This window comes from Sturnira hondurensis, unplaced genomic scaffold (genome assembly GCF_014824575.4).
Source record: "Sturnira hondurensis isolate 20B ecotype Veracruz unplaced genomic scaffold, ASM1482457v3 Scaffold0019298, whole genome shotgun sequence".
NCBI lineage: Eukaryota > Metazoa > Chordata > Mammalia > Chiroptera > Phyllostomidae > Sturnira > Sturnira hondurensis.
In genome coordinates this window covers 77,869-92,759 of record NW_028091929.1, presented here as the reverse complement: position 1 = coordinate 92,759, position 14,891 = coordinate 77,869, and the positions used below count along the sequence as shown (strand labels likewise).

The window sequence follows — 14,891 nt, the reverse complement described above, 5'->3', positions numbered from 1 at the left end:
GGTAACTAATGTAGGGAATCTCTGAGCTGAGAGCCTCAAAATCTATATGTAAACTCTGTCCAAATCCTTGGCTGACCACTAAAATATGCATATGTAAAGCAAAATATCAAGAATCTAGAGGGAAACAATAGCTGGAAAATGGAAATAGCAGAATAGAGAGTTTAGCAACCCTATTTTTGTGGAGACTGAATAGGAATTAGAGTTCCACCAATTTAGGGGAGCTTGAGAAACACCATATGCCAGAAGGCAACTTCACAGGGTAAAGAGCATGTTAATAGGACTTAATTTTGCCATAGTACCAAGGACAAAAGTGAAATAAATGTATGAATATATGAGTAAATAAAAACAAAAGCCTCCACAAGATCAGTGTGATCTTCCAGCATATTAACTACACACACATGTCATCATCATCAGATTGCACACAAAGTCTACACACTTAAAAGTGCTTCTAGACCATTAGAATGTATATGGATGTAATGATGGAGAAGAGGCACATGGATTTTCTATTTCAGGCTTGAAATAATGTTGTTATAATCCATTTAGATAAGAAGCACCCCATGGAGAAGATTGGTACGGAAAATTTTGAAGCTATACAGGCAGGGGTAGGCAAAAGGAGGTTAATAATAATGAAAATAAAATAACTAATAATTAAACAATAATACAAGAATAAACCTTGTTTTGTAAAAAAAACTATTTTATTGATTATGCTATTACAGTTTTCTCCCTTCTCCCCTTTTATTCCCCTCCACACTGTGCACCTGTCTCTCCTACATTCCCTGCCTTTAGTTCATTTCTATGGGTCATATACATATTCTTTGGCTTCTACATTTTCTATATTATTCTTAACCTCCCCCTGTCTATCTTCTACCTACCATTTATGCTACTTATTCTCTGTACCTTTTCCCACTTTCTCCCCCTCTCACTGCCCTGCTGATAACCTTCCATGTGATCTACATTTCTGTGATTCTATTCCTGTTCTAGTTGTTTGCTTAGTTTGCTTTTGTTTTTGTTTTAGTTTTAGGTGTGGTTGTTAATAATTGTGAGTTTGCTGTCCTTTTACTGTTCATGTTTTTTATCTTCTTTTCTTAGATAAGTTCCTTTAACATTTCATATAATAAAAACTTGGTGATAATGAACTCCTTTAACTTCACCTTATCTGAGCCACAATTTATTTGCTCTTCTATTCTAAATGAAAGCTTTGCTGGATATAGTAATCTTGGATGTAGGTCCTTGCCTTTCATGAATTTGAATACTTCTTTCCAGCCCCTTTTTGCCTGCAAGGTCTCTTTTGAGAAATCAGCTGCCAGTCTTATTGGAACTCCTTTATAGTTAACTGTCTCCCTTTCTCTTCCTGCACTTAAGATTCTCTCCTTATTTTTAATCTTGGCTAATGTAATTATGATGTGCCTTTGTGTGTGCTTCTTTGGGTCCAACTTTTTGGGGACTCTCTGAGCTTCCTGGACTTCCTGGAAGTCTATTTCCTTCACCAGATTGGGGAAGTTCTCCTTTGTTATTTGTTCAAGTAAGTTTTCAATTTGTTGCTTTTCCTCTTTTCCTTCTGGCATCCCTATAATTCAGATGTTGGAATGTTTAAAGATGTCCTGGAGGTTACTAAGCCTCTCCTCATTTTTTTTTAAATTCTTGTTTCTTCATTTTTTTCCGCTTGAATGTTTCTTCCTTCTGGTCCACATCAATGATTAGTGTCCTAGTTTCCTTCCCATCACTATTGGTTCCCTGTACATTTTCCTTTATTTCACTTAGCATTACCTTCATTTTTTTCATCTGAGACCAAATTCAACCAATTCTGTGAGCATCCTGATCACCAGTGTTTTGAACTGTGCATCTGATAGGTTGGCTATTTCTTTGTCACTTAGTTGTATGTGTTCTGGAGCTTTGATTTATTCTTTCATTTGAGCCATTTTTTTTGTCTTGTTGCACCTATTACGTTGGTAGTGAGGGGTGGAGCCTTAGGTGTTCACCAGAATGGGGCAATCCATGTTGCTGTGCTGTGATGCTGTATGTGGGGGAGGGATCCGAGAGGGAGCAATGGTGCTTGCTCTGCTCTCTGCCAGATTTCAGTCACTTCCCCTGCCACCCACAAGCAAAGTGGGCCCTTCTGGTGCTGGTTCCCAGGTGGGTGGACTTGTGTACAGTCTCTGACCATGTGGGTCTCTCCAACGAACTCTCCTGTGAGAATAGGAGTTTCTCCTGCTGCCACTTCAACCCCCACAGGTGTTTCCAATCATAGCTTTGAGGCTTTGTTTCCAGGTGCTGGAGCCCTGGGTTGTGAGGTCTGTCTTGCTCCCCAGTTGTTCCTCCCAGTTTATCTGTGTCCAAATATGGGACTGCCTGGTTCACAATCTACCACCTCATATGGTCCTCCAGCTGCCACCTTGCCGAGAGTCCTCTCTGTCCATTTGCCCATCTCTGTCCTTTTTACTGGTCTGGATAAATGTGTCTTCTTTGACTCCTTGGTTGTTGTACTTCCATATAGTTCAATTTTCTGTCAGTTCTGGTTGGTTTTTGTTTTTAAATTTGTTGTTGTCCTTTTGGTTGTGTGAGGAGGCATAGTGTGTCTACCTACGTGTCAATCTTGACTGAAAGTCTAAACTCTGTTTTGTATACTCCCAACTGTAAACCTACATTTGCCCAACCCTGTATTGTGAGTTATCAAATCTAAGCAAAGGTGATACCAAATAAATTATGCTACATTCTACGTAGCATTTTTCTGGTTACATCTGTTCAAAATTAAACTTAAAAAGAATAATTTTTATTGTTTATTACAGTTGTCCCATTTTTTCCCCTTTGCCCTCCTCTGCCCATCCCACCTCCTGCTTGCAGTCAATTCCCACACTGTTGTCCATGTCAGTGGGTCATTCATACATGTTCTTTGTCTAGTCCCTTCCCCTTCTTTCCACCATTATTCTCCCCCTCCCTTCTTTGTACCATTATCCCCACCTCCAGGTCACTTTTAGTCTGTTCTATGTTTCCATGCCTGTTCTATTTTCATTAGTTTATTTGGTTCATTAGATTCATTGTATAGGTGGAATCATATGGTATTTGCCTTTCACTGACTAGCTTATTTCATTTAGCATAATATTCTCCAGTTCCACCCATGCTGTCACAAAAGGTAGGAGTTCTTTCTTTTTTTCTGCTGTGTAATATTCCATTGTGTAAATATACCACAGTTTTTTGATCCACTTATTTACTAATGGGCATTTAGGCTGTTTCCAGCACTTGGCTATTATAAACAGCACCACTATAAACTTCTTTTAAAGCTTTATCTTTCTTTTACTGGCCTCGGATGTGGAGATTGGGATGCCAGGGTTAAAACTAACAAACAAAACTTAGTTTTTTGCATGTACTCTAGTGGATTTTCACAAACTGTACACTCTTGTTTTTTAATTTCCGTAAAAAAATTTAAAACTGTTTTATCACATATATTTGAAAATATAGAATAGTTCATTGGTAGCAATGATAGTATTCTGGTTTTCAAACACAGTTGTTGTCCAAGAATACCTTAACACTTAACCTTTTCCTGAAATAGACTGAATTTTGAACAGAGATTAAGGAATTATTTTGAAGTTGTCATTGAATTGGATCTGCTAAAACTATAGAGAATCATAAGGTTCTGTTAATATTGCTTGGAATAAATAAATTTACCATGATGAGTTAAACTTAAAGTTTTAACAAAATATGTATTCTTGAAGTAATGTCAATATTTATCATTGTATTTTTATGTAGTTCTTATCCATTTTATGGTTTTATATGTCAGTATTGTACTTATATAATCCCCATATTTTTTAAATATCCACATATTTCCTAAGATCCACTTGTGTTTTATCAGATCTGTAGGTATTTGAATTGCTGTGTCATGTCCAATATTTTCAGTTAATTACCCAGGATTACACTCCTTCAAGTCACTAATTTAGGGTAAAAGGATCCAGTATAAGATTAAGGTAGAACAAGTGATTAGTAGATTACTCTTTCATTAGTAAGTAGCAAATTTCAGAGTCATAACATTACTACTGTTGGAAAAGGTATGATTCTATGAATTGTGATCAATGTTAAAGCCTAGAACCCTGAGCAAATTTGTTTGAAACCACCTAACGCATATTCATTAATTTACTCATTCATGCATATTTCTTTTCTTGTACATACACTCACACACATCAATGCAAATCCACATAGAAATATATAAAATATATTGAAAGTCAAATTTTCTGTTTTCTCAGAATTTCAGGTAAAGGTCCAAAGCTGAGGAAATAAGCAAATAGCACTTCCATAGTTTTAAGTGAAAGAGGAAACCTTAACATTTTCTGTGTATTTTATGTGAGTCAGGTTTTTTATAGGTGTTAGTTCATGTAGTCCTTTTAGAATTTCTAAATTGTAGGCATCGTTATTTCTCTTTTGCACCTGAGAAAACTGAGATTCAGGCAGTATAAGTGACTTGCTGAAGGTTCAAAGCCAGATTGAAATCTAAAATCTATTCCCTATCATGTACCAGGTACTGTCTCTTCAAACCAGCATTCATCCTCCTGGGGACTTATCCTTTTGGGTGAGGACAGTCTCCTTCTCTCTGTAGATGTGACATACTGGGAACATGCACTTCATGATATCTGCCACCAAATAATGTTGATTTTAATGGAGACTACATGCAAAGAGTCTAAATGAATGGGCCTGGGAGAAATAATGAGATATGCTAAAATTAGGTACATACTTTTAGCTCCTCAATCCCAAGCACCAAACTCATAAATCCAATGTCAGTTTATCTTTATTTTCATCAATTATATCATTTTCCAGAGCCACTTCTTATTAATGCCATTATGTAGTTTATTCAGTGATACTAGCTTTACTCTAATCGTTACATTACAGATTATGCAATGACAGAATATTTGAAAAGAAATATAATTTTATAAAGACATGACTTAGAAATAATTGTATTGTTTTTCTGTGATTTATCTAAAGAGTGCAAAACTATAAGTAAAAAGAAATTCAGAGAAGAACAGAGATATTTTGCATATATCAGAGAGCTGGTATTAGCAGCAAGGAAGCAAATAGCCTAAAATGATATTTGAGGCATTGTCATGTCTTCTTTCCTAAAAAATAAGATAGAAAAACATGTTAGTGTCATTAGACTGTTCTGTATAAAATTTCCTAGATATTTTCTGAACTGTTTAATAAAAGAAGGGTATGGGGACTACACAAAAAGCATGTATGAATGACCCATGGTCATGGACAACAGGGTAGGAATTGACTGGGAGTTGGGGGGTGGGATGGGCAGAGGAGGGAAAAGGGGGGAAATTGGGACAACTGTAATAGAATAATAACTAAAAGTGATTAAAAATGGAAATGTTTTCTGGCATTACTGCCATGTAGAGTTAAAGTCACACTATGCTGAAATTCTTTTAATATTTTTGATTAAATTACTTTGATTTGCATTGTATAAAACATTACATAATATAAGAATCTTTTCTAAAAAAGTGCTAACACTATTCATTTATGGTTGTATTATTATAGATTTTTTATCCAAAGAATGCTGAATATTTATTTTCACAAAAGGAAGAATCAGAAGGGTCTTATAGGCAGCAGGGAAGAGATTAAAAAAAAACCTTGCCTCTTAGTTTTCCCTTCAGTCCGAATTGTTTGCTTTTCAGTGGGTATATTTTACTTCTTGGTGCCATGCCAACCTGTCCTTCTATCAAATACTCACTATCCTTACAGCCAGCCAAGCACATTAGAACAGGCAATTAAGGTTATATTTAATACGAAAACCATAACATTTTAAATTTCCAGGTGATGGTGTAGTTTTTTATCTCTGAAACTATTTAATTCCAATCTAACACAGACTGGCTGATATGATTACAACTTGTATCTTGCAAAGCAAAGTCTTGATTTGGGAAAGTTGACTCTATCAATAGTGTCTGCAGAATGACTTTTATTTGGACTCAGTATATATACTATTTGTGTTTTCAGAGTTTATACCAAGTTTATGGGAAAGGCATAGATAATTCTTAAAAATTTATTGAGGTTTAAAAAATTATTAAATTCTCATAACCATTTTGAGCTTTATAGGAATATATAACTTTTTTTGGTAAGGTCTCTTCATTTGTTTTCCTGACAGTTTTCCCCCCTCTTTTAATTTAGAATATGTCATAGTACTTAAAGCAGGCCTCTTGGCAAATACCTACCAAAACCTCTGGATAATTAGGACATCTTATGGTTTCTTTTGGCTACCAGTCTTGGCCTAGTGAGAAAGAAAGACATTCATAAGAAGTTCTTATAAATCAAAATTAAACTGTGTTCTTATTAATTATCAGTAAGCAATTATAGGCCTCCTCATTCAAGGTCAAGACCATATATTTTATTGTATCAATTCATTTTCATAACTAAGCCTTATAAATTAAGCACTAACCTTATCTTTGTGTTTTATATTAGACAACAATGTCTTACATAAAATGAATATTTGGTTACTCTACCTTCTCTTCCATGAGCTCTGGGGTACTAGTTGTGTCTATAGCAGAAGCAAAAATATTCGTTGTGCTGGGTTTTTGTGAAGTTGAAGGAGTCAAAATTCCTCCACTGGCATGCCTAAAATTTATTATTTCTTTTTGTAAATATGGTATCACTCCTCCTGCTGGCTATAGAGAATGAGAAAGAAAACAAAATGCTTTCAGGTTCAAGTACAAGGCCAAATCAGGAAGAATATAAAGCAACCGGATTGAGATGCAGGGCAAAGAATTAATTTAAGAAGTAAATGTCTTGAATATTTTCTAGATATAATATATCCATTAGAAAGACTATGCTAATGTGGATGTCTTTTAATACCTGACTTTTAAATGACTGTATGTAGGTGAATATCTGACACATGGTAGTCCCTCAATAAATATTTGAGAAACTGAGTAAATTGAATCTTGACTGGCATAAGATGTACTAATTGGGTTTTCTTTAAATTTTATTTATTTATTTTTAGAGGGGAAGGGAGGGAGAAAGGGAGGGAGAGAAACATCAAAGTGGGGTTGCCTCTTAAGCACCCCATACTGGGGACCTGGCCTACAACCCAGGTGTGTGCCCTGAATGGGAATTGAGTTGGTGACTCTTTGGTTCTCAGGCCAGTACGCAGTCCACTACTGAACAACACCAGCCAGGGCCAAGATGTAATAATTGATGGAATGATAATAATGATTTTTATTAACATGAACAACAGTGAGAGAACCTGTAGGTTGTCAGTTGCTAGTGAAGCGTGTTAGGGACCTTACCATCACAGCAGTTTCAGGAGCTGTGCCTAGGAAGGTGTCAAAGGCTAGTTGCTGCTGTCCTCCTGGTATAACCTGAGAAATTGGGAAGTTTACAGAAGTCTGAATTATTAACCTCTACAATATGTTGTTTTGCATTCAAAGCAATTAAACACTTCCTAACTTCTTAAATTAGTTTCTTAAAAACAAAAACAATCATTTAGATTTGAGAAAGAGAAAAGCAGCTCCCTACACTGAGAAACTGGCCTGACAAAATAGCTCTGTTTATGTTCTCAGGAGCTTCTTGCCTGCCACTCTCTACAGGGCCTGGGTGTTCTCTTGAACATTAAAGATCCTACAGAGCACCCACATTAGACAGGTTTGCCTCTGAATACAATGAAGTACGACAACAACAAGATCACTTTGTAATCTGTCTAATGCAAGATCACAGTGTGAGACATGAAAATATCAGGCGTCCTCGTATTCTGGCTAATCAGTAACTTGCTTCTTTACCAATCACAACCTTGCCTTGCTCCATTAGTACCTTCGATGTAAGAATCATTGTTACTCAATTATAGAACCAGAGTGAACTGTCACTCTTTGAACTCTCCCCCAAATCACCTGATACAACCCCAGATCCTATAATCCTTCCTATTAAGACACCCTCCAGTGTGTGTCCTCCCCCATTTCAATGATAAATAAATTCAACTTTGTTCAACTAGGGAACAAATATGTTCCTGGTGGCTTTGGGCTGAAGGGCACTGATATATTTAATAAGTTCTGAAGCAAGTAGTTTCAAAAATACCATTTGATCTCACCTATAAGTGGAACCTAATCAACAAAACAAACAAGCAAGCAAAATACAACCAGAGGCACTGAAATAACAAACTGACTGTAATCAGCCAGGATGGGGGAGAGGAATAATAGGGGAAGGACCATTAAAGAACAAGTATAAAGGACACATGGACAAAGCCAAAGTGGGGAGGGTCAAGGGTGGGAGGCGGGGATGGGTGGGACAGGCAGGTGTGGTGGGGTGAAAATGGAGACAATTGTACTTGAACAACAATAAAAAAATAAAAAATAAAAATAAAGTAGAACTGGAAAAAAACTTAGTTTTGTTTTTACATGGAAATGTATGCATTTACTTACAGGTTCTGCTTGTGGAATATTTCCAAATTCAGTATAGAATGGCATCTGTCAGATTTTTGAAAAAATGCATTAGATTTGCTCTGATGATTTTTGTCATAATTTTGTGATAAATGATTACATAAAATTATATTTTTTATATTAAATGTTTTTTGAAAGCTCATATGTTTTAGTCAGTAAAATTTTTTGTTAAATTACTAAGCATCCTTTTAACATCATATAATTTCTAGGTTAAAACTTTTCCTTTGTCTTTGGTTTAAGACGGCAATTGGAATTACTACTACTAGTCATTTAAATAATAATTTTCAGTTTTCTCTGATTTGGATGGAAAATTTTATAGTGGTGATAAACTATTACTTTTTTTCCATTTTAAGTAAAATAAATCTACTTATTATGATCCACCTGAATTTACATTAGAATTCTAAAAAAATATTACAGGTTTACAAAATTTAATGTAAACTTATCTAATTGTATCTCAAGATATGGTGATCATAGGTAACTTTCATCATGGTAGCTATATGCATTTTAAACAATAACCATATATATATATATATATGATAAGAGGGATGCTGGTCGATTTTTTTAAAGTTAGGAAACTTCTATTTCTAAGATAATTTAGCTTTTGACTTCTGATTTTGTTCAGTCCAGTCACTGATTCATTCTTTTAAAATCCAGCTTTAGAACATTTCCAAATTAGTCATATAGTAGAAGGAAGCACTATCATCTTTTATGCCTATCACTGCAAGCTTCTGGGTTTTTGCACTAAATACACTCTGATATTCTTTTCTCTGAAAATTTACCTTATCCTCTCTTTTCTCGGGTGGATCTAGCCAGATTAAAATCAAACACTTGCAGTACCTGCTCCTCAAATTTCTGCTGTCCCGTTTGTGGAGGTGGCTGTGGGACGGTTTGCTGAGGCTGTTCCCAGGGCAGGAGCATGTAAACCGGATAGTACTGAAGCATGTATTTGTAAACAGAAACTCAGATAAGAGCTCCCTTTGAATCAGTATAGGCATTTTAAAAAAGTCTTCCAAACTCAATATTGGCTTAAAAATGATCTGTATAGCTGGTAATTTTGTGAGCAACAACAACAAAACACATACACATTCTTTCCCCAACTTTAATAAAGAACTTGTATTGCACGTGATACTGGAATGGACTTTGTTTCAAGGCTGGTTGGTCAAACACATTTAGGAAATAGTATGCCCAACTGAATAACAAGTTTTAAAAAAGGATGCCTTGAACTTTTTACACAAAATTTAGACTTTATCTACAAATTACCTTGCAACTATCTAAGAAGAGAATCACCTATGTAACATTTCCATTACACTTTTTGAGAATCATCATTCTACAGGACCTGGTATGAGCCCTTCTACCATAATGAGAACAGTATCAAGAATATATTGCCTTTAGTACTGACAGTTTATTAAGATAATCTATATGCATTTTAGAATATTCTGATAATCTAAAGACTAGGAGCAAATAAAGTCTCCTGCAACTCTATTATCCACATCATCATGTATTGCTTCCATTTATGTCTAAACATACATATGTTCATAAAAAATTTAGCTCATAGTGCAGACATGGAGTTTTGTGTCCTGTTTTCTTTCCTTACATAATTAAATAAGACTAGATTAGATATGAGTTAAAAAACAGCTGTGGTTTGAAATATATATTTTGTGCAATGATTCTTAATCCTGGCTAAGAATCAAAATTACCTATTGAGCATTTTAGCAGATAATCATACCTGGGAACTCATGGGGTTTTGATTCATAAGATATGAGCAGAGTCCAGGCATTTGTAATTTTCAAAATAACCACCAAAGAATCTAAGGCAAAGCCAGGGTGGAGAGCCACAGGTTTAGTGGTTAAAAGAAGGGTGAAGGATTCTATTTCAACTCAGCTCTTTACTTCCATTACAATAGACAATTTAATCTCGTTAAGACTTTTCTGATTTTTAAAATGAAGTAATTCCACCTGCCATGTTCTAACTATCTAAATGCTATGACATACAATGAGATAATGTCTAGAAGTAACTTTTGTTTTGTTTTGGGATGGGACAAGATTACATAATTATAATTACAGTAGAGTCAACAGTGTAACAGAGTAGTGAATGCTCAGTATTCTACTGGTGAATAATGTACTTTATTTATATCCTAATTTCTTTGAACCCAAGATATTATAAAATTAATTAGCCTAATCTGGAGAGGGTCTTCTATATTACTCTAATGATTCTACTAGTTTGTATTCATATTTTAAGAAATATCAATCATTTGACTGTAACATGGAGTTAAATTTAAAATGTACCAGAACCTGGAAATGTTTTGACCAGAACTGGATAACCCTCAAATAATGTGGCCAAGTGTTTCCTATAACAGAACATATCATATATTTTATCAATTTAATGCATCTCACTCTGAAAAAATTTAAAGTTGGGAAAAATCTTTCCATGGCTTTGTTTGAATTATTCCCAAATGCCAGCACTTTAGACACAGAGAGCACATAACCCAAGGCTAAGGCTTGGTGAGCCCCTTTATTCTCAACATGGTGATGCCCTGGGAACCCAGGAGCCCTGCAGACTCTCCCTAGCTGGCCTTTCTTCAGGAGTTAAGTGAACCTGCCTTTAACAAACTGATGCGAGCCTAGCAATAGCAGCATCCAAACTGTGATGCCAATGGGTTTTTATAGCCCTGCTACGGGAGTCAGAGCTACAGATATAAAAGAAAGCATTCACTGAAAGGCAAATGTTAGTATCCCTCTCTCTACAGGAATGATGTTATCCTATTTACCTGTGCTTGCTCCTGAGGCATTTTAAAGGAGAACACATAAGGCATTGCCTGCCAAAAGAAAAAAAAACATAAAAAAGTTTTACTTGACTTTTTAATTTAAAATCCCAGATTTTTTTCTTAAAGCTGTTTTTCTTAAAGCTAGACATATAAATTTATACATTAGCAGACTTCTATGAGAACAGAAAGTTATCTGTTATATGCACTATCATGAATGCAAATTATATTTTCCAAAACATGTTTTAATACTTTTGATTTGTGGCTATGATCCTACAATAGTTGGATTAAGTGGTTTTTTTTAATGTTAATCAAAAAAGATAAGGAACTTCCAGCAATGGTAGAAACCTATTATGAAGAAGAATTCTTGCTCAATAAGTTGTCTTATTTTAAAGCTGATTGTATTCATTTTCACATTCAATGCGTATCATCTCTCCTCAGAATAAGATGGAAGAGGTGCAACTTACGTGGTTAGGGCCCTGTTGGGTCTGCACTGGTGTTTGAGACTGTGAGGGGTCCAGTTGTCCCACTCGGTTTCCCTGGGGAAAACTGACCTGCCCTGGGAAAGTTATCTGGTTTGGGAGCAGTCTGGCAAACTGGTCTAGAGTCGATAAAGAGAATGGGGCAAGCCCCGGAATTTGAGCCTGTTGTTGTTGTAGAATCCCAGAGAAAGGAGGAATCCATGAATTAAACGGGTTCTGGAAGAACACAAAAGAAAGATTCCTGTTAAAGGTGAGATCACAGGCTGACAGTGACCAGAGGGTAGAGGGAAGGGGATTATAGGGGGAAAGGGTGAAGAGTTTGCAGGAACTATTAAAAAGGACTATTAACAAGGAAGGGGGGTGGAGACGGGAGGGAGGTGGGGAGGGCTGGGGTGGTGGGAATGGGTGAGGGGAAAGTCAGAAAACTGTACTTGAACAGCAATAAAAGTGTTAAAAAATGGTAAAATTGAACAATAAAGAAAGAAAGCTTTCTTCTTTTATTTCAGAAACCATTGAAATCAGTCCTGAGCAAGTAAAGGATTTCTACATTTTCACTGTTGTATTCATTATGAAAAAAGATAACATCTTGGCACATTGTGAGCCATACAAATGGCATGAATAATGCTAAATTCCCAATGACCATGAGAAATATTGGGCAGAACGAGGTCAATAAAGAGTAGTATATTTTCTGCACTTGCCAAACTGGATTCAAATCTTTTTTTTTAACCAGTTAGCTGAGTATGATTTTATGTAAAATAGTTAACTATCTTGTAGTTGTGAGAATCTCTGTCTGGACTACACCAGACAGAGATTCTTAATAAATGCTAATTAGATTCTTAATAAGTAAATGCTAATAAGATTACAGTTTTTACTTTAGTGTTCAAACATATGGTCATTAAAATACATGGAACAAATTTATAACCTTAAAAATTGAGATTTCAGAAACAGAATCAGAAAGCACTTTGTTCTTAGAAGCAGTAGAAAAATATTCTTAAAATAATTATTAAGATAGAGGTACCTGAAGCTGTAGTGCCTGAAGTTGAGCATTATTAAGATTCAGAAGTAACTAGATAAGGAAAGATAATATAAAAACAAGGTTACTATATGGCATAATTATTAAGAACCATGTTTGTTACAAATATAGCATAAGTCAGAGCTGACTAATCTTAGTTTCCCGTTAGGAGTGAGATGTTTTCTCACTAAGCTTATACTAAATTGCAGTGATTAGAGGTTGGGATTTAACTGCCTCTCCCCTGCTGTGTATGAGATTGCACAACTTAAACCCATTCCTGGTTTAGTTATTTTATGCTCTTAAATACCTGTATATACCTGTATAAGGTGCTATTAAAATAAAACAATATGCAAGATATTTTTACTGCTTTTAAAAAATTTACAATCAAACAAGGTAAAATAATGTTCTAGAAATAAGCAGGTATACAAAACAAACATGAACGTTGGAAATGCATTTAGATGCAAGAGCACTGAAGAACCAAAGAATTTTTATTGCCCCTAACTACACTTTGAATTTTTGGCTTTTGTCTCTACCATACTATGTTTTAAAAGAACCAACAAACAAAAAGGTGGAGATTATTTTGAGTACTAACCTCATTGCTATTGCTTGCAGACAAAATTTGCTGTGGGATAAGCTAAAAAAATGATAAAAAATGGTAAAAAAAAAAGATTTGTTAAAGGTTTTACATACTGGTATTGGTTGTACTATGAAATCACTTACCGGAGCTGACATTGTGGCTCCCAGTAGCCCAAAAAGAATTATTGTTTTCATTTTCAGATAAAATATCTAGGAAACATAATTATAAAATTTAGCTTTAAAGAGACTATATAGAAACCATGAAAATAATTCATTGATATTATTCAATCAGGAGAGAAGTTAGGTAAATTTTACAGTATTTGCTTATATATTAGAGTATAAAATATAATAAGAAATTATTCTTTTTTCCGAGTAGAGAGACAAACCAAAATTGTTTGCTCATCCTTTTAACTCAATCAAGTGAGTCAGTAGTGGCATATGGTGTAGCCGATTGAGTTACAAACAAGATGGCCTCACATTTTGCGCTGCTCTACACTGAAAGGAGTGAGTCCTTCTGACCCTGGGAGTGCCCGTGACTGGGTTCTTACTGTGAAAACAGTGTTAATTTCTATTTAATATAGTAGTAAAAGCACTACAATAAAGATCTGACAATAGCAGTTTAATGCCAAATTATTTTCATTGAAAAGTCTAACAATATTCAGTATATATTAAAATTAAGAAACTGAGTCAATATTTTTGTAACTCAGGGAATAAGTTTATTAAATTAAACTGCAATATTGATTTATAGTGCAACCTATGGAAGTATATTACATCTTGTCCTCTAGATGTGAAAACCTTACCGTTCTATATTAGAGTATATATTAGACACTTCAAACCACTGTCCTACACAGGCGATTTAGGGTGACCTAGGTAGGCTATCCTGAAGGGTTGGCTGATTTCAGTTATTAATGTTATGAAAGAAAAGATTTAATATCTTACCTTACTCCTTTGCTTATGAAGAGATATGTAGGCCCATGCAAGGTCTGTGTTCTTTTTACCTTTCAGCTCTGCTTCTTGGAACTTCTCTTATATTTTAGAACCCATCTTTAGAACAAAAGAACCAATCATTTTTCAAAAGGACCTGTGATTCAGTGGGTTTCAGACAATGGCTTAGCTAATAACCCCTTGCCTAATCATCTAGGTGGTATATGGATTCCTGTACTTTTAGTAATATCATTAAATTATCCTCTGAGAAATGTTTCCCTGCCATCATTACTGGTTTCTGCTTTGGTTATGACTAAATCTTCTGGAATAATTTCATTCTGCCCTTTCTTCTTTTTAATCATCTATAAAATGGATACCCTAATAGAATGACTTTTTAAAAGCCTTTATTAAGGTAAAAATTAATGAATGATTATTTTATTTTAATAGTAAAATATAGAATTATTAGACATAAGGCACAGGTATAAAAGACAAAAATTCAAAACTTAGTTAGGGGCAGTCAAGATTCTTTGGTTCTTCAATGCTGGACTAGGTAAATATGAACTAATTCCATTTAGGTTCAACCTTAAAAAAATCAGTAAATCTCTTTCTGCCTGTGGAGTAAATCCTCAAAAAACAGCCAAATCTCTGTGTCTATGATATGTATGTCCCCATATGGTGTGTTGCTTGGGATAAATACTTTTATAAATAGAAACACGGTGGCTTATGTGTTTTTA

General features: G+C 34.9%; 1 protein-coding gene across 2 annotated transcripts; it reads right to left on the bottom strand.

Annotated features, from left to right (window-relative positions):
* Positions 1–4,206: 4,206 nt before the first annotated feature.
* Positions 4,207–14,387, bottom strand: ODAM (odontogenic, ameloblast associated). Of its 2 annotated transcripts, XM_037027756.1 has the most exons (12): positions 14,173–14,370; positions 13,378–13,443; positions 13,250–13,291; positions 12,664–12,711; positions 11,631–11,861; positions 11,170–11,217; positions 9,240–9,344; positions 8,385–8,429; positions 7,260–7,331; positions 6,480–6,641; positions 6,192–6,247; positions 5,010–5,099 (listed from the first exon to the last, which is right to left on the bottom strand). In XM_037027756.1, exons 2-11 carry the CDS (start codon positions 13,426–13,428, stop codon positions 6,218–6,220), a joined length of 834 nt encoding a protein of 277 aa, XP_036883651.1. In that variant the 5' UTR covers positions 13,429–13,443; positions 14,173–14,370; the 3' UTR covers positions 5,010–5,099; positions 6,192–6,217. The 2 variants fall into 2 exon arrangements, with proteins under 2 accessions (XP_036883652.1, XP_036883651.1); XM_037027757.1 differs by lacking the exons at positions 6,192–6,247; positions 6,480–6,641 and having other exon boundaries at positions 4,207–5,099; positions 14,173–14,387.
* Positions 14,388–14,891: the final 504 nt, after the last annotated feature.

What these genes read in the sequence shown, in the direction of transcription:
- ODAM (XM_037027756.1), bottom strand. Translation starts at nt 13,428, where the DNA reads ATGAAAACAATAATTCTTTTTGGGCTACTGGGAGCCACAATGTCAGCT. An exon ending in GAGCCACAATGTCAGCTCCG is followed by an intron (nt 13,292 to 13,377) that starts GTAAGTGATTTC and finishes TCATTTTTTTAG; the next exon opens with CTTATCCCACAGCAAATTTT. An exon ending in CTGCAAGCAATAGCAATGAG is followed by an intron (nt 12,712 to 13,249) that starts GTTAGTACTCAA and finishes TTCCTTATCTAG; the next exon opens with TTACTTCTGAATCTTAATAA.